This window comes from Poecile atricapillus, chromosome 2 (assembly GCF_030490865.1).
Source record: "Poecile atricapillus isolate bPoeAtr1 chromosome 2, bPoeAtr1.hap1, whole genome shotgun sequence".
Lineage (NCBI taxonomy): Eukaryota > Metazoa > Chordata > Aves > Passeriformes > Paridae > Poecile > Poecile atricapillus.
Genome location: NC_081250.1, coordinates 107,915,829 through 107,941,408, shown reverse-complemented (window position 1 = coordinate 107,941,408; position 25,580 = coordinate 107,915,829). Strand labels below are relative to the sequence as shown.

Here is a 25,580-nt window from a genome sequence, read left to right as displayed (position 1 = left end):
AGTGAATATTGTAGATGAAATATGGTAGCTTCAACAGCAATGAATGAGTGCACTTCAAGTCTAAGGGTAAGTGTTCTTTATTAGGAAGCTCACAATGTGAGTACAGATCCTTCTGATGGAGGAGAAAGTTCAGCTGGTGCCACCCACAACCTGGGTGAGTGATGTAACCAGTGGATGTGGGCAAGAGGGGAAAAGGAAGATGTATTTCAACCTATACATTTTCTGCCAGTGTTTTGTAGCAACCAGGGAAAGGTATATGAACTCCCAAGGACCGGCGCATAAGACTGCATCCAAACCCAGGGCAAGCAGGAGAATTCTTAATTGCCCACTATCCAGCTGTGGTGAGGCATCAGTCAGTTTGATTTCAGCACTGAGAAAGCCTTGGTGGTAAAACCACAGCTATTGCCTGACCTCAGTGGCATCTGAACAGAACTGCTGACAACGTAGGTGCAGCATCCCCTCACCGGTTTTTTAGCTTCTAAATTCCTCTGTGGATATACATTAGATTGATGTTCTACATGATAGAAAGTCATCTAGAATAGAGCAGCGAGTCTGAGGGATCAAAAATTAACTTATAAAACCCTAGTATACAATAGAAGGAGATCTCTGATAAATCAGGGATAATGTCAGTTGAAAGGAGGTAGGCAGTTGGTTCGGTTTTTATTGAGTCAGGTAAAGGTATGTTTCAGGTAATAGAGCTAAAGCATGCAGCTGTATTTCGGTTTGGTATTGGAACAGTGTCAGACAGCCCATAGTCCTCAATTTAGGTGTCCCATTTTTTGCACATAAATAAATGATTTAAGTTTCAGAGGCAAGGATCATCTACAATAACCTTTACTGTAAGTCTTCATAGCCCTTCTTTATATCACCTGTCTTCAGACTTGTGTGATGTTGGTTACTTTGAGGTTCTGTGATCCATACATCAGTTTAATTCCTATTGCTCTCTCTTGCTGAGTTTAGACTTTTGTAGACAGTGTTTAATGAATTTCCTGTTTTCTAAGCACAGTTGTAAATACAGTGCTATAGAAGCACCAGGAATTTGTATTTGTGCTGTTAAGTAAGAAATCAGAGGTGATACATAGCTTCAGGATACTGAGAGGAATTACTCTGAATGTGTTCATGTTAAGTACTGAACTTGGTAATTAGGGTTAAAATTTATCTTAGCCTCCTAACTTCTGTCCTCCCCCAAAACGGACCGGTTTCCCACAGCATATTGTCAGGAATGGAGGTGGAGTACTTGGTCTAAGACAGGAAAGACAGCTTAAAGTCCTGAGCCTGGTACTAAGAACTGACTCCCTCTAGCTTTGCTAATTCTCACTGTGGTCCTCAATTTGACTCCGAGATCTATTATAATATGTTACGTTGCATGGTAGAGAATCTTAGGGATGACTGAAATTTACTTGAGGTTTATAAAAAGCTCTAAGATTCTTTGGAGAAAAGTACTTTTTAAAATATAACCTCATTAGTTTACTTAACAATAGAAATATGAGTATATGTATAGGTGGTTTAACCTTTTAAAAGGATGCATAGTTATGAAGGCAAAGTTAGAATTTTGGACAGGATTAATTAATCTATGACTTCAGCTATCCCAAAAAATGTATCCTCCTTCCCCCTACCCAGCTTTGGGGTTTAGAATTATCCCTCTGCTGCTGGAAAGAGCATCTTCTGCCTTTCCTGCACACAGTGTTATGTAAAACTGGACGTCTTTAGGCTGTCACATTTGGATACTGTCATACTTGAGATCAAGGGTTGGAAGAATATCCAAAGGATTTCTTAAGCATAATTTCTTTCCACTTAAGTATATTTATTACTTTTATGTTTATGTACTGCCTAGGAAAATACTTTATTTTAGCATAAGAATAATATTTTCCAACCACTGCAGTTTAATTGGGAACTCCTAATTCAGTCATTCTACTAGAAGAACATTAGGGGATAAAAAACAAGCTCAGTGTTGGGACAGACTAAAGAGAGGAGTGAAGAATGAGTGCTATGAGGGACTTTGTCTTCTGGAAAAAGAAAATGCAAGAGGAAAGAATGCTTTATATAACAGGAATCTTTTAAGGAAAATAATTTCCAGTGTCAAGAGAATATTGTTACAATGCTGGGGGGGAGTAGAAATAGGAAAAGGGGTATGTCACAGCACAAAGGAAAACAAATCAGCCATATAAATATTCATGCATGTGATTAATTGGACTTTTGTAAAGTTGTGGCTACACACAGAACTGGTTTTCGATGGAGTTCTGAAATATAGATATTTGAAATGTTAATATGCCAATTTCTTTTTTCCAGTTCTTCTAACACTAATGTCATTGGGAGGATATACATTTGACAGTCAAATTGGTAATCTGCCTAGTAGCCTATAGACATGAGTTGATGCTAGGTGAAGCTGGTCAGAAAATAATAATACTTTATTAGTATTTCTGAACTCTTATGAATGCCAGTTATCTTAAAGGCCATTATGAGACATCCTGAAATGTTTGCTGAATTCCAGAAGTCACCCACTGAATTGCTGCCACAGCAGGTGTGAAAATCCTATGCTGGTATGTGTCAGCTAGAAGGGTTTGAAAGGTGATTCGTAGACACCAGTGGTACCTAGGGAGAGAAGAAAGCCGAGGGAGGTGTCGCCCTAGCAGGTGATTCATTCACACGTGATCCTGAGTTTAATTCTTCTTTGTAACTTCTTTAATTTCAATTTTGTATCCTGACTGAACCCTTGTGGAGACGTATTTCCACAGCATGTTATTGCAAAGTGTGAAACATCTTCAGAATCCATTGGCTTTAATAGAGCTAGAGGATACTCAACGTCCCCTGCAACGGGCTCTTAAATTTGCCTTCTGCTATATGATTAATCTGTCTGCTTGTACTTAATATCTACCTGTAGATGGTGGCAGTATGAATGTCCTCTTGTTTTTTTATGTGGCCACAAGGAGAAGCAGAGAGATACTTCCAGAAATTACAGTCATTTGTAGATACTGAAATAATGGCACACACGTTTTATTTCTGTTCTGTCTCAGTAACTCAGTAAATTGTGTATTGATTATGCTAATACAGCTAGTGTCTCTATTACTTGTCTGCAGAAATTATTCAAACATGTAGATTGAAGATGCACTTGGCAAAGTTACCATCCTAAGAAAAAGGCTTTTGTGCAAAGATGGCTTTAAATTGAATTACTAATCATATGCTAATGGAAGTTTATAGATCAAGTATTGAATTATACAGAATGTAAAGTGCAAGGTAAAAATATGTATTCTAAACTTCCTATCCTGACAGTCTTAGTTGTTACATTAGGTTTATTTTCACATCTCTCAAGGAATATGTTTTATGAAGGGATAAATCAATAGCAATCTATTTTTATAGTTTATTTTGGGATATGTAGCTTCTCCTGCTTTGTTTACCAAGCTTAAGAGAGGCACAGACATTTGGGGCAGTTATTTTTTTTTTTTATTTTCAAAATATATTGGTCTACCTAGACTAGAAGAAACCAGACTTTTTTTCAATTATCTTTTGCTTTTATTTTATTATGGTTTGTAATAGGTCAGAAACCATAAATTTTAGCCAGAGTTCTCCAAAAGGCTTCCCTTTCAGTGAAAGTGTAATTTTCCACATTTCTAATTTTATCCATTTCTTTTCTGTACAAGTTTTTTCCAGGCATCAACCAGAAATGACTTGCGCTCTTCCTTAGGGTGCTAAATCTACAGATTAACTTTTCAGAGAAGGGGAATCCTGGTTACTCAGTAGAATATGAATGAGATTTTGCAAGCTGGAAAATCTGTATATGTTTTGTAGCAACTTTAGAAAGTAATCTTCCTCCTTTATGGTCCAACCATGAGTCTCATGAACTGATTAAGCAAAAGGGGTGAAATCCTCATTGATCAGCAGGTGTTGCTGTAGAGCAGTCAGGAGCTTAATTTTAAATTTAGGAGCTCTCTACCAAAATTCCCACAGGTTTTCCTCATTGGCTGTCCTTGGTGGTTCTACTTGATTCCTTGCATTGTTTTGGTGTTTGTTTTTTTGGTGGGTTTTTTTTTTTTTTCCTGTTCTTGCTGTTGGGTTTTTTGTTTTCATTGGTTTTTTTTGTTTGTTTTTTGGAGTTTTGTTTTGTTTTGTTTTTTATTCTTTCTTTAGAAAGATTAGGTAGTTTTAATGCTGACAGTGAGCAGCCTAAGCATGAGATGTGCTCTGAACTGAAACCAGGGTTTGCCTTGGACACTGGCTGTACCAAAGCTGAAACATCTTAACCTTTCACATGGATGCAGCTTCAGTTTAGAGATGCTTTTTTGTTTTTATTTTTTTAAAGCAAAAATTTAAGAGCTGGTACCAATCCAACCCACAGGTTTTATAATGGCAGATAGAACTGACGTGTTGGATTTCTTTTCCCTTACTAATATTTTTTTTAATTGTTCTCAAGAAGTCTGGTGCCACAGTTGTAGTGATCTAGTCCTTTTTTAAAATTTTATTACTGGGGGTTCCTGTTTTTGTTTCTCAGAAGTTGTCCTGAGAAAATGGGTAGTAGGAAATTGATCATTTGTTGTTTTAAGGAACAGATGAGTCAATTGAGAAATATTACTACAGCTAACAAAGCAGGTTACCTGTGGTCATAAACATGTAGTTGTAGGGACAAGGAATATTGTTGCTTTCATAACAACATGTATCTAGAAGTTTTGTTCAGCTGTAACATTTCTTGTTCATACTGGATTTATATAGTATTATTCTCCTTTTCTGAGGCTTCTGTATTCTGGCTTCATTACACAGAATTCATCTTGCCTTATGCTAGGATGTGGTATATGCTATAATGAAGGTGTGCAATTACAGATTTAAGGTATCAATAATGTTGATGTTTGAATTAATAATAGTGCATACATGCTACTCTTTTATTTGCATTTGACCCTTGTTCCTTTTTTAGTTACATGCCATGCTCGTGCTAGAGAAAGGGTTTTGGTTAGCAAAATTTAACTCATACCACTCATACCTTTGCATAGATTCTGTTTAAAGGTGTCTTCCTCTTCTGAAAGAAAACAGTGTAGTTAATGTCTAAGGGAGGTTAACATTGGCTGCATGTCAGGCTACCTTTCATAGTCAGCTGAGTTTAACCATGGCCTGAAAGCTGAAATAGCACTGAAGTTTTCAGAATCTGTTACTGAAAAGGTGTTAAGTGCTAATCGCCAGCTTATCTGATGCTACCAGCTGTAGCCGACTTAATGTAAGGAATACCCTTGCAAGTTGGAGGAAAGAGCTAACTTAATGCAAAGGAAAATGAGATGCTATTTTGTAGGTGACTCGCTAATTCAGTGGGTTTTGTAGAGTAGATTTCTTTTCCTTTTTACCATATTTCCCCCTAGATATGGTTTTATTTTTTCTGACAAGTATGTCAGTCTAATTTACTGTTATTGGCAAGTCTTTGTGCCATGGCCTGTTTGATCTACTTATTTCTGTTGTGACTGAGAATCTTTACAGGGATGAGCAAGGGTTTAGAAAACTGCTAATCACAACACTACCTGCTTTTATACTTGTTTTCTTTTTCAAGTACAATAAAGACATAGTGGTCAGCCTTTGTTGAAAGCAAACCTCAGCTCTCACAGAATTTTCAGATCCCAGAATAGCAGGGAAGTTGTAAAATGTTTGTTTTCACAAGGCATATGCTGTCATGTTTTCATGGTACAAAATTGCATACCTGGAAACAATTTGTTAGGCAGTATCCATGTTTATTTTTTCCATTTTAGGAGCTAAAAATGTTTGGTGTACCTCTCAGTCAGCAGTGTGAAGCTGAGTACATTTCACTGTGGAGTGAAGAGCAGTGAAAGATTCTGGTACTGCAGCTGGTGGCAGTAGACATTGAGGACAGAACAGCAGAAAAAATTAACTCTTTCATTTTGGTTTACACTTAAAAGTGGAGATCTCGTTTACTTCTCAGCAGGTAGCCAGCTGGGAATTAGTTATTGAAAAGTTTGTGTTTGAAGACCTCAATTCCATCTTGAAACTTAAGAAATGGTACAGTTCTTAAACTGCTTTTTTGAACTGAGAAGGGACATTTATCATTGTTGAGGACAGCAGATGAGTGTACAACCTTTAATAAGGCTGATTAGTAGGTGGTGATGATAAAAGAGAGTTTCCTCTTGAGGGATGGAAGAGTCGACTAATTTTCAGTTTTAGAGCTTGTTCTTAAGTACATTTTTTGGAAATACATCAGCAGCTAATGATGGACATAAATAGGGTCAGGTTGGGCTGCTGCAGCGGTTTACCTGGGAATTTTGAAGGGGTCACAATAGATGGTATCTTTTTTTGTTGTTGTTGTTTTCGTTTTTAATTGCATACTAGTTTTACTCATTATTTTTCTTGCTTTACTAATGAAACTTACTGATCTGTGCTACCTTAGAGAAAAATCTTTCTATTTAGCTTAGTTTGCGTTTGACCATGCATTCCCCAAACCTCAGCTTTTCATGAGGTTTTCCCACTGCTTTCTTTGTCTGACTGGTTTCCTTCAGCTGTGAGGATGCTGGGCTGACTGCTTCAGTGTAACAAAGAAAATCATACAGTGTTATCACAGCTGAGGTACTGGTAACATCGTGGCTGCAAAACACAAGTTCAGCTCATAAATTAGCTCATAAAATAATATTTTGTGAAATACTGGACTGACTGCAGGGCTGGGGAAACTTTTATCAGATCTCTGTAGATGAGAAGAGTTTGCTTGCTAGCCACAGCTCTGGGACAGAGATACAGATTGTTCAGGGTCCTTCAGAGATTGTACTTGATTCTTTCTGATATATGCACTGTGTTACAAGTTTCTGGTGTTCTAAGAGTGTCCTTATGAAAACTGGTGTTTTTTTTCTAGAAACTCAGATTCTAGAAACAACCAGTTGTATGAAGCCTTGGGGTTGGCGGAGGAGGAAAAGAGGTACCTGTGGAGTGTGTATATGTATCTCTTCTTTTGCATATATGTCTAGATTTATATGTGACCCCTAAGTGTTGCACTCTCTTGTCCCAAGAACCAGGAAAAATACCTCAAATCTTTGGACTTTTAATTCAGTTGCATGATTATTTTTTGAGGTCTGAATTCTTGGGAGTGGAAATGCTGCAGAAGTGCAGTCTTTCCCCTTTCAGCTTTTTCCCCTGTGGAGGCAGAAAGAATTCTTTTCTCTCAGCTGTTCTCTAACTCAAAGAACTCAGTCTTTGGGAGAATAAAAAGGAAATGGTTCTGCCTTTTAGCTCTTCCCTTACTTTTGCTTTGGGAGAGTCAATCTTATTTAGGCATCGTATCAGAACGCAAGAGAACAGCGCTCTCTAATTTTTCAAAGTAGCAGCAGAATGGCTCTTGTTGGGTTCACTCACCCAACAAGTTTTGAATAGTGAATCTGACAAGAATTGTATTGTTTTTAGTTCTACTGCTCTGGAAAGCTGTGAGCCAAGGGAAAGATGCTGGCATGGTATATACAGTAAAACAGCATGGGGTTAGTTCTCCTTTGCAAGGCTGTCTGCACTGCTGTTTGCTACTGAATATAGGATTATTACTATTTTTTAAAGCTTATGTATGAACTAGCACACACACCTCTCCCATCTGCCAGGAGAAGGCTTTCTCTTATCTGTGTGGAGCAAGCAGAATCTTAAAGCCCATAATTGTTCTCTTATTTAGATCTGTAATCAAATACAGTAAAGTGCATTGAAGACAAATATCGCAGAGGAAATTCGATTTGTTTTTTTAAGCCATGAAAAAGATTTGGACACTCTGCTCTCAGATTTGTAGCTTCCATACAGCAATGTATTCTGTCTTGGTCTGGTCTACACTTTCGCACTTTGCAGTGCAGCTTTTCTTGCCCGTGTTGTGCAAGCATTGCTGGCTTTCAGAACTGAGGCTGGTGTAAAGATGCTTGAAACACTTCAGCTACCTACCTAACATATTTTTTGTTTGTTTTGTTTTTGTTTTGTTTACCTTTTTCTGACAGTAGAAGAAAATGAAACAGAGGACCATCAGGCAGGTGTGGGACACACAGCCGCACAGACTGGTAATGCTGAATTCCTTCATTAGTGCTTGCTTACCATTTGACAACAGTGTGAGGGATTTTTGTATCGGGGTGTTTTTGCAAAGCCTGCACTCTTCTTTCTCTGTTTCAGCTTAGAATGCATTCTTGGGGCTTGCAATGGAGAATAACGTTCCTCTCCCCTTACCTTTCAATTTCTGACAATTAGAAATTCTGCCTTTTATAGGTCAGCTGACTGAAAGTGAGATGCTTCTAAAGTACAGCATGCTTTCCTTTTTTTCCTATTTCCTTTTTTGTTAAATTTAATCCTTCTCTACATTTCCCATGTAACCACCACCCCCATGCCATTTCAGATAAACTTTATTATTTATTTCATTTAAACTTTTTTTGTATTTCTAAAATATGTGGATAGGTGTGATTTCTTTAAAGATCGTTTGTATAATTTCTTGCCAGAGATTAATTAAGGGCTCTTTAATTTTAATAAGTGAGATTGGGTGGACAAAACTGTTGTTTGAGTCAGGATCACAGGGATAAATATTGTTAACAATCATGAAGAAATAGCTGTTAATTCCCCAAAACAAGGGCTTCTTTATTCTCTAACATGGTTCAGAGAATGAAAGAAATAATTTGTTTCTGTCTTTGTTACTGGTTTCACTGAATTTTATCTGAAGAGAAGGACTGACTCATCTGAATAGTCTTATTCATTCAGCTGAGGTCACCTTTTGGAGTAAGGGCTGGCTCCTTAAGGATATTCCTAGAAGGCTAGTCATGTCTGAATATGTGTAGGTAATCTGTTTGAGAACAGCTGGAATTATTCCTCTTACAAAGGTGAAGACTGCAGTTAATTTTTTCTTCAGCTTTATATTTCTGTGTGTGTCCTGTGGATTTGTGTTTGGTGCCTTTTGTAGGTTCTAATGGCTTTGTGCATAAAGTGGATTGTTTGAAGAGAGTAAATAAAAGCAAGGGAGTTCTTTGCCTTTTTAATGGGAAATTTCTGAAACTATTTTCAGTGTACATGTGTCTCCATTTAGCTACCTGCAAATTCCTGAAAAAAGCAGACTTTTCCTGCTGTAGACACATGAAGTTGAAAAATAGGAAACTGCAAAGCCAGAGATGGATGTCAAGGAACGGTGACTCTTCTGCATTTTATTTTTTTTTTCTTGAAATAATTCTCAGTGGTTAAGTTGCATTGCTAGTTCTTTATTTACCATCATGTCCTGTGCTGTTCTCTGTTCATTTCTTGGCAGGATTTAGCATTCTGTTTTTCTCCATAGGAAGAATGCAATGCCGATATTAAAAAGCCTGATAGAGCAAGCAGTACAGAAGGCCTGCACTGTGTACACACTGCCAGAAGTTTTTATAGTAATACTTTGTATCTAAGCTCTGGCTCTAACCATTAAATGTGCTTTTTATAGAGTACCAAGTTATAATGTAGTGCAGCTACGGCATATTAATCTTACTGCAGAGATTTAATGAGGCAGTTGTTTTGCGATGGACACTATTGGGAGCAGAGAGCGACAGAGTTTTACTTTACCACTGAGCTGAAGAAATATTCCTTGCCTGGTAATAATTATAACCACATGATCTAAGTTTTCCTTTCTTTTGCCAGCACTTTTCCATGCAGAAGTGGCTTGGAAGGAGGTCTACTGCAAGGCAGTGAAATGGATTGGAAAGGAGGCTGTTTTCTTGGTAGTTTGATGTTTTAGTTGGGCTTATCTATGGATCCTTGCAGCTTAGGCAGAAATGTGTAAGATGAGTTTCAAGAATACAGACAGTCTTTGCCAGTCCACTGAGATGACTTTTAGATATTCATTACTTTTACTTGACTTTTATATGGGTTATAAAAAGTAAATGTGGTGAAACCTCATTTTTACATGGGCAGAATAGAATTTCTGCTGGTTGGCCTTAAACCGCTCCCATACTTGAAATTAATTGAAGTCCATGGCTTTATTGCCTCCAACACTTTTAAACCAATGCAATTTTTCATTTTCCCCGAAGTTGCAGTTTTATTAGACCAAGTTACAGCAATAACATCCCTTATGAGAAAGAGGAAGAAGGGAAGGGGAGCACCACCTGCCAGGGAACATAGTAATGAGAAAATCATGCTTCTTTTAATTTCCATTTATAAATATTGTTAACATAATCAGGAAGAGAACACAACTGTTCTTTCTCTTATTTTTAAAAGTGCCTTAATAGGCAGAATTTATTTCCCTTCCCAAAAAGCAACCTTCATTCATTTCTACACTAGATAATTTCCAGTGGTATCTGGAGGTGGAGAGGATGTGTATGTATTGTTGCTGATGGGTATTGAAAAATTTCAGTTGGTGCATGGGCAACCTCCAAAATAGGGCAGAGAAGCCTCTGGAAATCACAGTGGTATGTGCAGATGTTGGGAAAAGTAATTTTACTATGAACACCATCTTATTGAGGGAATTGTGGCTGTGATTGTTGCAGATACTGTGGAGAAAGAAATGTGGGAGATGAATGACATTTGCCTTGAAGCCTATATGTGAGCCTGAGCTTTGAACAAGAGGTTAAGGAGAAAGTACAGATGACCGCATTTATAAAATATTTTATTTTACTCTTCCAAAAGAGCTGCTCAAATAAGGCAGCTTATCCTCAATTTAAGTAACTGTTTAAGGTTAGACCAGCTCTTGATGGAAGATACTTGTTGTTGCAACAGAACAGCTATCTATTCATAAAAACTCCAAATGATATTTGCTCTCTTTAAATATCTTTTTATTTTGGTGGTGACATCTCTTCACAGAAGCAGATCACAGTGGAAATACATTCATTGAGAGGGGCTGAGACTGCCAGAACTCATTTCACAAAGCTGTCATAGGCTAAACTCGAACCTAGGTCCCAGAGGGTCCCACTTAAGTGTTGACCTAAAAACAAATGTGCCAGTTGGCTAGAGCATGTATTCTAAAGTTGCAGCAGAAGGGAATAAGCTTGACTGACTTCTGTCCCTGTAGAGTTTATATCTGCAAATGCAGAAGGAGAAGCAAAACATTATTAGTCTTAAAATGATTCTAATTTTAATAACTGGTCGCTAAGTATGAAGCTTTAAATTGAGTGATCCTTTAGGCTTTTGTGCTCTAAGGGGTCCATGTGTGCCTACGTTTGTGTGTGTTTCTGAATTCCTGTAAAACACAAGTGTTTTTAAACAGTGAGTCTCGAGAATTCCCTCCCCTCCCTTTTCTTTCCTTCAGCACTGTACTTAAAGCAGAGTCAGACACTACCCTTATTTTAAAACAAACAGGTCTGTAAACTTTATGTGCAGCATTTAAATACTCATGTTAAAATTCAGACCTAGTGCCTACATTTCCCTGAGTGCTGTCAATTTTATGAGATGAAACTGGGAGCTTGAGCTGAACAACTAATAGTATGCAGCATGCACATGCTGCCTTCCAACAAGTGTTTAATGATGTTGGGGTCAGTTTGCAACAATTAAGACAATTTCTGAACAGTTAAGTCTTTTTCTGAACTGTTTAGAACCTGGAGATCTCCTAGCTACTTTTATTAATCTTTCAAACTATTTAGGAAAATGAAGCAATAACGGAAGATATTATATTTAGAATATTCAATAATGGCTAAAATGCCATAAAGTATTTTTATAATTCGCATACATTTTTTGGTTTTTGAATTTGCAGGCTACTTTTCTATTTGGAAGTAGCTGCCCAAGTGGAAATTTCCACTCTTGTAAGAACCTTGTGGATGTAATTTGTCATGCAAGGACCCAGTGTATAGGCAGGGCTTTTGCACAGCAAATATATTTGCTTTCAGAATGTGTTTTTTATTTTTTAAAATTAATCTGGTTTCTCTCTGTAATATAATTCCCTTAAAAATAAATACTGCCCTTTACCCCTGTCAAAGAAATTCCTTGGTTTTGATCACAAGCCACATGGCATGAGAAAGACTTCCTGACATGGGTCATTTCCAGTCTCTGCTTGCGGGTCCATCTGTGTTTGCACAGTTGAAGGGCAGGGTGCAGCAGTATGGACCAAAGCATACAGAGAGATGATGAGAGCTCTGACCTTGGTTGTGGGCAGAAAGAAACACAGGAATGGCTGTGCCCAGATGACTGTGGGGTGCTGAGAGCGGATGTGAGTGGTTTAAAGTGGAATTGCCTTCCTGCTTCTCCTCACACACCACCCCACCTCTAATATGAATGCAGTGTTGGCGTGTTTTAGTTTCTCTTTTTCCAAGGAGTTGTGGGCGATCCCAATCAACTTCAAGGCTAGATAAGGTGCATTCACAGATACCACCTCTCTGTTCCCCTGGCCAGTGAGCCTACTCCTGGTTACTCACCTGCTTGGCTAAAGAGTGTAACATCTTAAAATGTACTTGCACAATCTCCTGTTATTATGTGAGTTTGTCCTTGTTTTCTAAAATGACTTGTTTCGGTCTCAGCTCTCTCAAATATCTAAAAGGAAAGATGAGGCAGCCAAGGCAGAAAAGGGAAAAGTGGTGAAACACTTGCATTCCTTTTGCTGGAATGTGCACAACCATTTCTCTTCTGCATTTCACTTGTACTGTTGTTCCCAAGGAAAAACAAAGTTGAGTGCCAGCTTGCTTTATTAGGGAAGACTGATTGGTTTATTTCTGTCTTTGAAGGAAGCTTTTAGTAAAATGGGAAAAAAGTCAGGAGTAGTTAAAGCTACTGTGTTCCTCCTCAGAGGAAGAAGAAAAGTTCTAGGCTACACATTATCTCACTGAGCTGGTCATCTGCAGAACTGAGGCAGTGCAGTGAGCTGTGAGGTGTCTCTGCACACATGGGTGCGTGGTGAGGCTGCACGTTTCTTTCAGTTATATACTTCAGTTGGGCTCAGGACTGCTGATCTGAGGCTGGAGCTATCCTGCTATCCCCCAAATGCCTGTTAATATGTCAACCAGATAAAGCTTTCTTTGTGCATTCTATATCTTTTATGCTAGAGTAGTTAGTTTCCAGTTTTCCCATGATCTGGCAAACACAGGAACTTGATAAGCATTGTCTTTAACTCATACACAAGTTCAGAGCATGAGTAGCATTTTGACCCGGGCTATAATCTTTCCAGGGCTTTGTTTCTGTCAAATAGTGTGGTGATGGAGTATTGGAGTGGGTTGTAAAATCAAGATTAATTTCATGTTTATGTAAATCAAATTTGTTAGTCTCTTAATTCTGGTAATTTCCTGTGAAACACTGTAGTTAACAGTGAAAAGAAGTTCCTGCACACTCATTGATTTGATTTTTCTTTTCATTGAAAAACTAATTGCATAGGTGGTTTATCCCTTCTTACGATGATCAAAGCAGCTTCAATAGCTGTGATAAAATTGACAAACCTAACACTGGAGTGTGGAATAGCTTGAGTGAAAAATGGAGCTGCATTTGTGGGAGTAGAAGGGAAATTCGCTTTTCATTGAGATTAAGAAAAAAAAAAGGAAAAAATCCTCTTTTGCTTATTTAGCAATAAATTCTACAGTGTGCTGCAGGCCCATTCCAGATAGTTTTCTTCTCATCATTAGCACAACAACCTTTTTTGATTTTTTTTTCTTGAATGTTCTTTTCTTACACGCCTGACATCACAGTCTTTATTTTCTTTCAGACCCTAACTGTAAACTAGAAGACAAGGCAGAAGATGGAGATGTGCTAGACTGTAAGAAAAGGCCGGATGAAGGGGAGGAGTTAGAAGAAGAAGCTGTGCACAGCTGTGACAGCTGCCTCCAGGTGTTTGAGTCACTGAGCGATATCACAGAACACAAGATTAATCAATGCCAACTGACAGGTAAATAATACTTATCACTTTGTGGCTTTGTGCACTGCTCTATTTCTGATTCCCATCCCCTGCTTCTGATATCCCTCCCTTTTCTGTTACTTTATTCCTGCACTTGAATGCTTGGTTGAGACCTTTATAAACAGATTTTGGGACAGGATTATACTGTAAATGGAGCATTATAAATTTTGTTGTGAATGCATAGGGCATTTGTAAGTGGGGCTTAAGTGGTATAATGTCACATAATGAATGAGTTTGCACAATGGTCTGTTTCAGATCTGGGATGGATGTTGTGTTACTCTAATCTGTTAACTACAAATGACTGTAAAGTAATCAGTAACTGAAAGTTGAGAGGAATTAGGCAAATTGTTAGAGGAGAAAATAAGATCTCAGCTTCAGTGAAGGGGCAGAACTGAGTACTGGTCAGACACTACTGAATTGAGTAGAACTGAGTGAATGGACCTGTCTACCACCTAGATTCCTCTTTGAAATTATTGTAGAAGGCCTCCTTACTGAGAAAACCATATGAAACCTGCTGAATTTAAATGTAGTAGTTTTTTGATGGTACACACTGTAGGTCCAAACAGGCTCAGTGTCAAGAGAAGGGCACTTATATTTTTAATTAGATATTAGATATTTTTAGCCTGTACAGTGTAAAATGTACTTACTGTATAGTGGAGTTTTTTTAAACCCTTTCTTTATTATGACTTTGTAAATAAGAAAATTCCCTTTCCATTTGGGGATGCTTTTAGAAAGTGTCTATGTGTGGTCATATTTGGAGAGCTTCCTGAGTTTTGATTCCAATAGGTCCATAGGCTAAGCCCTGTCAGAATGAGACATAGAAGTCAGATAGCAGTATCACTCTTGAGGATGAAGAGAGAAAAGATGATGAGCAGAAGAGGAGTAAGTGGGCAGGAGCAGAAGAAAGATTGAGGAAGTAATGTGAATCTGTCAAATGATTTTAATCCTCACTTCAGATTATGGAAGATGGAAATCTGCTGCAGCAAGAAGTGTTTACTTTTATTAATGTACTGCTTTGCCTTTTCTTGCCTGTAAAATGTATTTCTGACTTGAGATACAATCAATTCAATCATTTTCTAATCATTCCTACAAACTTCCAGAATGTATTTTTCTACAGTGCTCATGATTTCTGGCAGTATGGATATTCTCTCTTGACTTAACCCAAACATTTTTCTCTCATTTTCTTCATACTTTTCTCCTTTCTTTTTTTCTTTCTGTGTTGAAAAATTATTGGCTTAACTTGTCTCTTCCTTTCCTCTCCCAGAAAGCACTCACCCTGCCTGAGTCCCCTGGCTCTCCCCTTCACTCTCAAAGATTCCATTTATTCATCCCTGTGGGTTTTTTACCTTGTTCCAATACAGCTGTCTCTCCTTTCTGGTTAGTTAGTTGCTACCCCCTTCTACCAAGTGTTTTCTCTGCTTTAAAGCAGCAAGCAGGATGCACTGAACAGTGCTTGCACAGTTGGGTTACGAAACTGAAGAAAAGCAGGTGTGGGGAGCAGTAAATAGGAAGAATCCTGGACTACTGCTCCTGAGCACAGCAGTTCTTGCTGAGAGCTGTGTTCCTAAATGAGAGTGAAAATAAAGATGCTGGATTAGTCAAGGAGTGGCACATGTGTGAAGATAGGAATACACATACAATAGCACAGGATGGGGAAATAAAAATGAATCTTGAAGGAAATTAAATTCCTAAAAATATCTTTGCCTGTCTTTCAAGGAAACTTGTGATAGTGAATGGGTAGAGACCAAGCTGTTTGAAAGCTAATGAAGTGAACAAAAACTGAAACTACACACCCTTCTGGAGTACAAAGTTGACAAAAAGCCAACTGTCCTCTGTTTCTAAATATAGATGACCTAAATACACCCTTGGAGTTGAAAATGGGGCCTGAATGACATGGCTGGAGTTGAGGATTTCTTCTTAAGCAAAAAAATACTCAACAGGTTGTTAGTGAGGTTGATTCAATGCAGGATCCTAGGGTGCATATGTGACCTCACATTAAGGACACAACATTCCAGACAACCTCACTGGCAGAAATTATTTTTAGATAATCTATGACAAACAGTTGACAGACAGAAGCCTTTCTTTTCTGGAACACAATATATATTTGACAAAAATAAGGTTTGCTTTTAGCATTTTAGTCAAGCTCCCCAGACTCTTGTCTTTCTCTTCCACGAGCACTTTTGGGTGCCATGCTCAAAGGTGTTTTAAAATAAAGTGTTATCAAGAAGGGCTGGTTGCACCTCCCTTTCTCATCACAGTCCTTTGATGCGACAGGGTCTTACATAGTTGGTCTGGTTGTCTCCTTTCAGAGGAGTCCCACTGAAAATAGGAGACACTCTAAGGTGTCTACTAGTAAGTCTACAAAAAATGTCTGTCACTAAATTGTTGATGAAAGGCAAGAGGTTTAAAAAATTTACTTTTTTCTACTGTATTCTGCTGTTTGGATCAACTATGTCCTCTCTGAAGGAGGAAAGAGTGTTTCATCTATGTTGATGAGATTTTTCCAGTCTGAGTCTCAGGCAGGGAAGAGTTACCCAAAATGTCCATTATGTAAAAATGCCAGGGCTGTGATATTCTGAATGCCATGTTTAAGTTGTGAAGCCCTCCAAGCCCTATTCTTCAGATGGCTGAGCCAGCTGCTGCAGCTTGTCTGGATTTTACTGAGCTTCACTGAGGTGCTCTGTGAGATGTATAGAGAGCTGCACTGCGAGAATTTATGAACTGTGCATGTTGATCCAGTTGTGTGGTCTTTTTCCATTTAGTTATATTGGGTAAAATCAACAATTATGTTGATGGAACAAACAGCATGAAAAAAAGTGGCTTAAGGCAACCCTCTAGTAAAACTCTGAATATGAAACGCAACATTTGAGTGTCACAGTGTCTTGACTGCCCCTAGTTCTATCAAACTTGTAATATGCTTAAGAATGAGGCCTGCCACTTAAGGTTCTCAAATTGATACTCAGGCTTCTAGTTTTTGCATTTGAAAATATCAGATGTGTTCCTTTGAAGTTTTGACAGTTCAGTGGAAGGAGTATAATTGCTTTATTGAATCTTCATTCTGTACTCTCAACCAAAGACTGGAATGAGGAGAAGGGAGCTGGTTTATTAAACAGTGCTCCCAATCTCTCAAAGTGTCAGTCACCCCCACCTATTCAGAGGACAGTGGAAGATGAGAGTTACTTACAACTCTGTGAGATTTAGCTCTCAGGACCTTGAATTGCTGTTCTCTTGCAGATTTTTTCAAAGGAAGAGAAAAAAGTCCCCCCCAACTGGTTCCTTTCTGTAATCTGTTGTTTGAATTGAACTCATGTTCTTTTTTTCTGGAGGAGGGCATAGCTGCTCTTTTATCCTAAGGTGTGCTCTATTGATCTTTTCAATTTGGGTCTGATCCGGTGTCCATTGAAGTCAGTGAAAAGATTCCCATTGACTTCAGTGGGGGATGGAACAGGCCCTTCATGAGATATTTAGTAATATTTTTTGCTATCATCTGAAATACTTGTATTGAAGCTTTCTCTGAAAAGGTGATGATTTATTTATGTTAATTGCTGACAATTCCTGTGATGTTTGTGGCATACAGATAATGGATAAATGGGGGCAAAAGCTCCAAAAAATTCTTTGCAATACTTGTAACCAAGGATAGATAAGATGCTGAACTATATTCATTTAGTCATTCAAAAGATTGGCAATAAAAATATGGATTTAATAGTGCTTCTCTCTGTTGTTAATGCTTTTCTCACTGTATTCTTCCTGCAGCATTTAATTTAATAACTCAAGCCGCTTGCACATTGTCATCCTCTATGTTATGTTTATAATCAAAGGGTCCAATTAGCATGGCTATGAGCCTGATGTCTTCCTATGTCAGTTTGGATCTCACTGGAGGAACTTGAATGCAGGATCAAATATAGCACACTACCGATAAACCCTCAACTGCGCCTTCTCTCCTCTCCTGCCTTTTCCTGTCCGGGAAAGGACACTTAACCTTTTGCATTGCTGCCATATATGCTATTGGTAGGACACAATGTCAGACACCTTCTTTTATTGTCTCCAGCTTGATTTATAATCCTTTTTCGCTTCACAGTGCTTTGTGCTGGGTTTTTTTCCCTTTCAGTCCTTGGGGATCCTGCTTTATGAAGTCTCCTGTGTCTTATGTGAGAACTGTCTCTCCACTGGCTGGCTCTGTGTGCAGAGGTATCCAGCTCAAGCTTGGTACTCTTCTAGATCCTGTAGGTCACTTTGGCATCAGAAATCTCAGCCACAACTAGAGTAATACTAGGACAAGGAGTATAAACATGCTGTGAACATACCAGTCTAGCTGGCTGAGTTGCTGAATAACTCAGCAGCAGTGGACATGCTGGCACACAAGTCTGACATTCTCTACCTGAATGTGAGTAGACACAGTGCATGTTGCAGGACTTCCCTTCTAGCCCTGTTGGCATCACAGGCTATAAAACTTGCCTGAAAGCAGGCTACTGAATCATATGCAGTCTTAGTTTCAAGGCCAACGGTATTCTGAGGGAAAAGACATGAGATATTTCTCCACTGGGGATATTTATTTTACCTTTAGGTGGTTAGGTAGGCTCCATTCTATGCTTTGGACTATAGCTTAGTTCTACAACTCTGGCAGGTTGAGTAAGTATGTCAGGTAGAGCTTATAGCCATTCCTGTTATCACCTAAGCTGTTTCTGATATTGAAAAGGTTACTGGTCATACCTGTGTGTCCCCTGCCAATGAAGAGATGCAGCCCTGTTCCTGTCTTGCTCAGAGATTCCTCTCTGATGCCATCTGAAAAGAATTCCAGAACTGTATTGGGGCCCATTTTTTGGAGTGCTGGTCTCCATCAGCACTGGAGTATCACAAGGCTGGGAACTCCTAGACAAGTCAGTAGTTCTGTTTTTCTGATTATGAACAAAATTAATTTTCATCATCATCCTGAGAAACACCTACTTTCATGTCTAGATATGAGAGCTTGTGCTACATAACAGCTTCACAGACAGCACACACCATGAGTGATCATGGATTTAGCAAACGGGTGGCAATAGAGATTCCACTGTAATGGTTTCTGTCTCTTGCCTCTTTTCTCTTCTTCCTAGTGCCCAGGAATATTTCATCTTTCTGAATGAGTTGGTAATGCCAGGACCATCTAATTCACTAGAACACTTGAAAACTTTCCAGGGGATTTTGTCCCAGAGGATGTATGCTGTGCACAGTGAGACTACAAGAATAAATCTTGTGAACACTTGGTGTTACCATGCTTTGATATCCTAGCTAGAACAGCTCTTCTTGCTAGCAAAAGAACCCTGGCCAGATATATTGTGTTTCTTGTCATTATTTTCTCAGTTTCCACTACATGTGTGGAGAAAAGATACATGGCACGGCTCCTTGGTCATTTCAGCATCACAGAGAAAAATCTGAGCTTGATCAAAGTGCTTCTGAGGACAAGGACCCTATGAAGTTAAATATATGATGCACCAAAAGCATATTCATCTGCTTCATTGCAGTTGGTGGCACACTGCCAAGCACTGTTTGCCAAGTACAGTTACTTCACTTGAGAGAGTCACTCTGTTTCTCTAGAGAATTCCTGCACCAAGGACTGCATATGGATTTTACATTAAACAGTTATTGAATAAAAGACAAACACTGTTTGGACTTGGGACTTGAGCTCAGGCCTTTTTTTCCTTAGAGGGCTTCTCAGTTGCAGAATTAGAGAGACATACTTCTACTTTTCCATTTGATTTGGACCACAGACTTCTGACTTCTTTTCCACAGAATAATATTCTATTTAACAGATAGTGGAAAGCAGATCCTCACCTCCAGTTTCTTCTCCCAGCCAACACACATGGTAGTTTGCAATTTGTAGCCTCACGTCCTTTCATTATTATGTGGTCCAGGACCCATATTTGCAACTCCAAATCCTTGATATTTGGGGGAAAAGGGGAATAGGGTGGTAATTACAGCCTCTTCCTCCAAAGATCATAATTTTGAATTCAAAGAACAATATAAAGCCTCCCACTGGACTTGGATGGAAGATTTATATGCAGTACTGAATAGCCAAGGCTATTCAGAATCTGCCATACAGAAGTTCAAATGCAAAACTTCATGCTCCTGTGGAGGATAGACGAAGGTCTTGGTAATTGTGTTCCTACACTTTCGTATCAAAATTCTGTGAAAATAAGTCTTAGGTATGGAGGGAACTTGTATATGCTGTAGCTGGAAGCTGTGAAAGTAGAGAGCACAGCCTTCTGGCTGGCTGTTCTTCAAAATCCCTGTGCTTATCTCGAGGATCAGTGATGAACAGCCAACATGGGCAAGGAGGCATAAACCCCTTCCCTTTTGCTTGGAAACCATTAATCTCTGCTCTTGAGATTGTTAATCAGTCATAAAACCAGTAGGTCTTCATCTCCTGGGTGTTTTAAAAGCAGCCTGTAGCACTTCCTGAGTTGTCTGTCAGTGACCCCCTGTAATAGAAAGCAGCTGATAGTCTGTATCATGGAACTGTTATTTTTGACTTGGGGGACCCCTGTAGCAAACCTGTTCCGGAGTATTAATTGTAAGCGCCAGAAGTCTTGCTCTGTTTGGAGGTGGGAGAATAAACTAGCAGTGTCTTCCAAGAGAGGTTGAGTGCTTCTTGTATATCTTTCATTGATGTTTTTTACTCAATTTTTCTTCCTATTTTCCTTATTCTAGCCTGATTTTCTATCACTGAAAAGGCTTATGATTTTCTTAACACATGAATTCCCAACATAACGTCAAGGGACCAGATCTGATCCCAGGTCCCTGCACAACTGAGGGCACCGTTGCCTCGCTGAGTACCATGGACAGAGACTCCCCCTTGCTCCAGGAGTCCTGCTCTGCAGCAGAAACTGCTCCACTGGACACTGTAGTTCTCTCATTGGCAAAGGGATTTGGTGTAGGCAGCCCCAGTACAGGGGTTACCAGGTCTGGCCCCTGGTAGAACTGTCTCTCTGATGTCTTTCATGTTTAAATAATCTGGGATCTGGTATGGGACTCTCAGGGCTCATCTTGCAGATATCCATGCCTTACTGGGCAAATGGAGTAGGCAGCAGAGTTGGTCCAAAGTGCTATTAACACCCAAGGCATACATTCTTGTCTGTAACATGCATCCAGTCATCCTGGGGCTTGGCCATCACACACTTGAACCAAGCTTTTGACTACTTTTGTTCAGAGGTTCCCAAGTAAAACTGTTTCACTGAAAAGTGAATCTTGAGGACAACAATACACTGGTTTGCAGGATAAAAGACAATTCTGTCACCCAGAACCTGGTTTAGGATCATAGAATTATTAAGGTTGAAAATTACCTCCAAGATCATTGAGCCCAGTCTTTGAGTGAACACCACCCTGTCAACTAAACTATAACACTGAGTGCCATGTCCAGTTGTTTCTTAAATGTCACCAGGGATGGTGACTCCACCACTTCCCTAGGAAGCCTGTTCCAGTGTTTAACCACCCTTTCAGTGAAAAAGCTCTTCCTGTGGTCCAGCCTGAACTTCCCCTGGTGCAGCTTAAGGCTATACCCTCTGGTCCTGTCGCTTGTTGCCTGGGAGAAGATGCCGAACCTCCACCTGGCTACAGCCTCCTTTCAGGTGGCTTTAAAGAGCAGTAAAGTCTCTTAAAACAAACCATTTATATAAACAATATATCTTGGTTCACTGTCTGCTTCCCAAGTTGTGCTTAGCAGTACAACTTACAATCGTAGTCCTAGGCTATAGCAGAAGACATATCTGTGTGGTGCTTTTTTGACATATTTTGACAACTGTGAAAGAAAGCATAACTGGGAGCACCTGACATTCTGTTGTGGGTGAGTGCAATATCATTAGGTTCTGGGAGGAGCCACAACAATGTCATAAATTGTTCCTTATTTTTTGGTTTCCAAGCTAGCCTTAGGTCACTGCCCCTGTTTTGAAGCACTGACTTGGCCAGTTCCCTGGCTTTTTCAGAGTTAGTTCAAATGCCTCCCTGGCACTCTGTTGAAAATCTGCCCTGGCTAGATCCAGAACTTTGCTTTATTACAGTGACAGTCTGTTGTTCCATTTATTTATAGCCACTGCTGGGTGTTCTAAAGGTCAAGCCGTTTCCTCACAGCATTTCCAAATGGGCAGTGCAGGGTATCTCTCTGCATTACTGTTTGGCTACTGTGACTTACCCATTGAAAAGTAACCTTGCTCTCTGAGTATTCAAGTGGCATCTCCTGCCTGCTTCAGAAGAGGGTCCAATTTCTGAAATCTGCCAGGTGATGACATGAGGTAATCCACTGACCTTTATCAGGCATTCTGTGCAGGACGTAATCATCAGTGCTCATTCCAGTTTTGGGAAAGCTGTACTATAATCACTATTTGATCTATGCAGCTGAAATTCCTAATTCTCGTTGTCCAAGGAAGATGGTTGCCTGCAGGGAAAGGACCAGAGGGGGCAGGGGAATCATCAACGCTGGCACATATGTGAAGAAGAAAAAATAGTCATTACTTACCCTATGATAACTATGTTCCTTCCAATTACTGTTGTAATCAATATGGATCCTGTGGCCAAGCTTGTCTTGTTTTTCACAGTCCTCAGCAATACAGACTGAATTGTAAAGCTGCTGCTGATACAGGGTCATAGCTACCCTGACCTTTACTCAGTACAATGGGAATTCATGTGTATGATTCTAATAGACACACTATTAAAAAAGAAATAATGATTGTCTTGCATGTATGTATGTATATACACCTACAGTCCATACTGATTACAATGTTTCAGAGAAGTCAACTACCTTGGAATAAATACCTGTTGTTTATTTTATGCTTCTATTTTACTGGAATATTTATAATATATTGTCAGTGTATTACAAAATGGGTCTTGTTGCCATGACAAATTAGCCTTTTTAAGTGGTGAATTTCCTGTACCTTCTAAAATAATTTTCTTGAAATACTTGCTGTTTTTATTATTGGCGCTTACTTTAATTACCATTTCGAAATGAACGGAATGGGAGGTACAACATATTATCATTACTTATATGTTCAGTAGTTAAATTCATAGCTTGAAAACCAAATGTAACAAAATGCCCCACAGCTCTTTAACACTTTTCTTAATACAGTTGTAGAAAAACCTTAATTCATGTTTATACAATCAGCTGTAGAGTGTTAAGGCTTCCAGGCAATGTGGTAGTTCACTAACACACCACCCATATGGGCTTTGTTTATCCTTTTAAGCATAATCTGGAGGGTCTAAAAACCCCACTTTTTAGGAAAAAAGAGAGTTGTTGGAGCAGAAAGGTCCTTAAAAACATTCCAGTCCCTGCCTAGACTTGGCCTAATATTCTGTTAGACATGGTTGCAAAGTCACTTCTGCTTCTATAGCGTGACTCTGTTGGCTATTAAATTATTGGTTTAAAACAAAGGGAAAGCACCTTTTAATTTACCCGGGGTGTTCTGAGCTATATGTTGTGCCTTTTGAGAAAGACACTTTTCTGTTGTGGAACCACATTGTAATGATCAGATAGAAATCAGTGTGCTGCATCTATGGAAAATGCTGGAACCTGAAGTCCCTTTTACTAAAGCTCCTCTGTCTTACAAGACGCCAGTTAGGCCGCTTATTCCAACTGTTCTTCCAAAATGACTGATAGTTGAGTCAAATTCTTTCTTAGTGTGGACCCTTAATATTCCTAATTTTATATCCCTGTACTTGTACTAAGAGGTCATAGTCCTTAGCTGAGGTTATCATTTGGGAATGCTGTAGTGTAACTGATATCTATGACCTCTTAATAAGCATCAGGAGCAAGAGATCGGGATCATTCTACAACATGCCCTGGGGGTACTTTCCCTTCAAGAAGGCAAGCTGGAACTGTTCAACCTTTTTCTTTCTTTCAGTTTTTTACCTTCAGGGGAAATTGATCGATTTGGAGATGATTATTCCATAATCTCCGAATTTTTCTCTTCTACACTGCAATGGGAACTCCTTGAAGTTTAAAGGGATGAGTCTCTTGTGCGCATTGTGGAGTGAACCCAAGGAGTTTATGGGGAGAGAAGTCCTTTCAGCACAGTTAGTGTAATTTTAGGGAAGTTTGAAACTAAAATACCAGGACGATCTGTGGACAGAAAAGGGTAAATTTTGTTATTAATTTTGTCTGAACAAGTGTGATCACTCCTTTCAATGGATGCTTCATTTGGGGGAAGAAACTGGGGTTTCCCAAAAATGTAAACATATAAAAGCCATGGTAGGACTGAGGGTTATCATTGAAACCAAGTACAAAAGACAAACTGGCAATCAACTTCTGAAAACTTGTCAGAGAGTATTTGTCATGGATTTAATAATGATATGAAAGGCTGGAACTTCATGTGTGAAATTTTGGTTCAAATTTACTCTTGACAGTGTTATCAAAATCATGTTGTTATACATGTACAAGTGAAGTGATTTAATATTTTTGTCTGTAATATTGCTGAAGCATATAAAATGCAGTAAATAATTTTGCCCTTATGTAAAAACAAGGAAAGATTGCTTTCAGGACAGGGAATGGACTGGAGCGTGTCAAGATGTCTTTTGAAATAGAGCTCTAGGTAAGATAGTGCCATGGATTGGCACTTAGTCGATATGTAAAATATATGGGAATTAGTTTTAAATTTCATAAAAATACCTGTCACTGGTTTATTGCCTCCCTCACCGTGACCAGAACTGGTGTCTCTCGTTTGTTTTACTGCTGGATCCCAGCAGGAAGTGCAGTCTAATGACTGAAGGAAGGTTGAGTGACTCATGCGGGGGAGGCTGGAGAAGGGTCAAGTTTTTCAAGTACTTTGCAAGGCTTCTACCAGCTGTAAAAGCAAAGCACAGGGAAATGAAACTGGCAGTTGCTAATTCACCTTTCTCTGACAAATGCTGGCTTCAGCATGAGTGCATAACACATCAGTTTTACCATTAACACATTAATTAATGTCATTAATTTTTCATGAGTATGTGTTTATTTCTTACTGTTGTTATCTGACTTCAGTACGTGGCCAGGAATGATACTTGGATTTTTGCAAAACACTGAGCATGTTCGATTTTTTCCTGTAAATTCAGTTTCTAAGCAACACCTCTTTGTCCTGAACTATTTTAATGTGTCAATAACCACAGGTTTCTGTATGATTCTAATTATTCTTCTAAACTGCCTTTGAAATACTTAAAACAGGTTTAATATTTACTCCTTCTGTTATGTTATGATTAGAATATTGTGTATTACAGGATAATCTTTTCTTCACAGGCATCCGTCAAGCCTGACTGGAGAATTTTCTTCAATTTTTGTCCGTAGGTTGTTGTCTGTAATCTTTGCTTCACTGAAACCAGTGGAAAAGTCATTATTATGTTCACAGAGGGCAGGATTTCTACTAGTGAGTTCAAATTCTCATTCTGTTTCTCTCAAGATTCTTCCCCCTGCCCCCTTGATCTCTGCCTTTCTATTGCTCTGTCTTTTTAAAATAGTCATTGCTTAACTAACTTATTTTCAAATAGCACTTTCCAAACAAGTGACAGGCTGTGGTATTAACCACAGTTATTTGCAAACAGTTTCCCATGGCAGGTAAGTTTGAAAGTAGAAAAGCTTCGTCTGTCTGCCATGATACCAGGTGCTCCCTAGTAAAGAAAAGGCTGAGGAAATGGAAGAATGCAGTTCATCTTATTAAAATTAGATGCTGTCTCTTTTGTGACTCTCTCTGCCTGCCACTGTCGCTGATTTTTATCTTGTTATTTAGTGTACTTGCTACTGAGACTACTTTTCTGTCCTTGTTATCTCTATACTTGGGATTCTTTTACTGAGGGTTTCTGGAGTTGTGCTTTTATTTCTATTGCCTTTTTTTTCTACCAGCAG

The 25,580-nt window shown here is 38.9% G+C and overlaps 1 protein-coding gene across 8 annotated transcripts in view; it reads left to right on the top strand.

Moving 5' to 3' along the window:
- Nucleotides 1-25,580, top strand: part of ZNF521 (zinc finger protein 521) — a 229,421-nt gene that overhangs the window by 10,776 nt on the left and 193,065 nt on the right. For 3 of the 8 annotated variants that reach the window (XM_058831748.1, XM_058831740.1, XM_058831743.1), the window contains 3 exons: nt 6,830-6,892; nt 7,938-7,997; nt 13,559-13,738. In XM_058831748.1, the coding sequence (XP_058687731.1) occupies nt 6,830-6,892; nt 7,938-7,997; nt 13,559-13,738 (303 nt within the window). The remainder of the gene's footprint in view (nt 1-6,829; nt 6,893-7,937; nt 7,998-13,558; nt 13,739-25,580) is intronic. The other 5 variants (XM_058831741.1, XM_058831745.1, XM_058831742.1 and 2 more) reach the window with 3 other exon arrangements.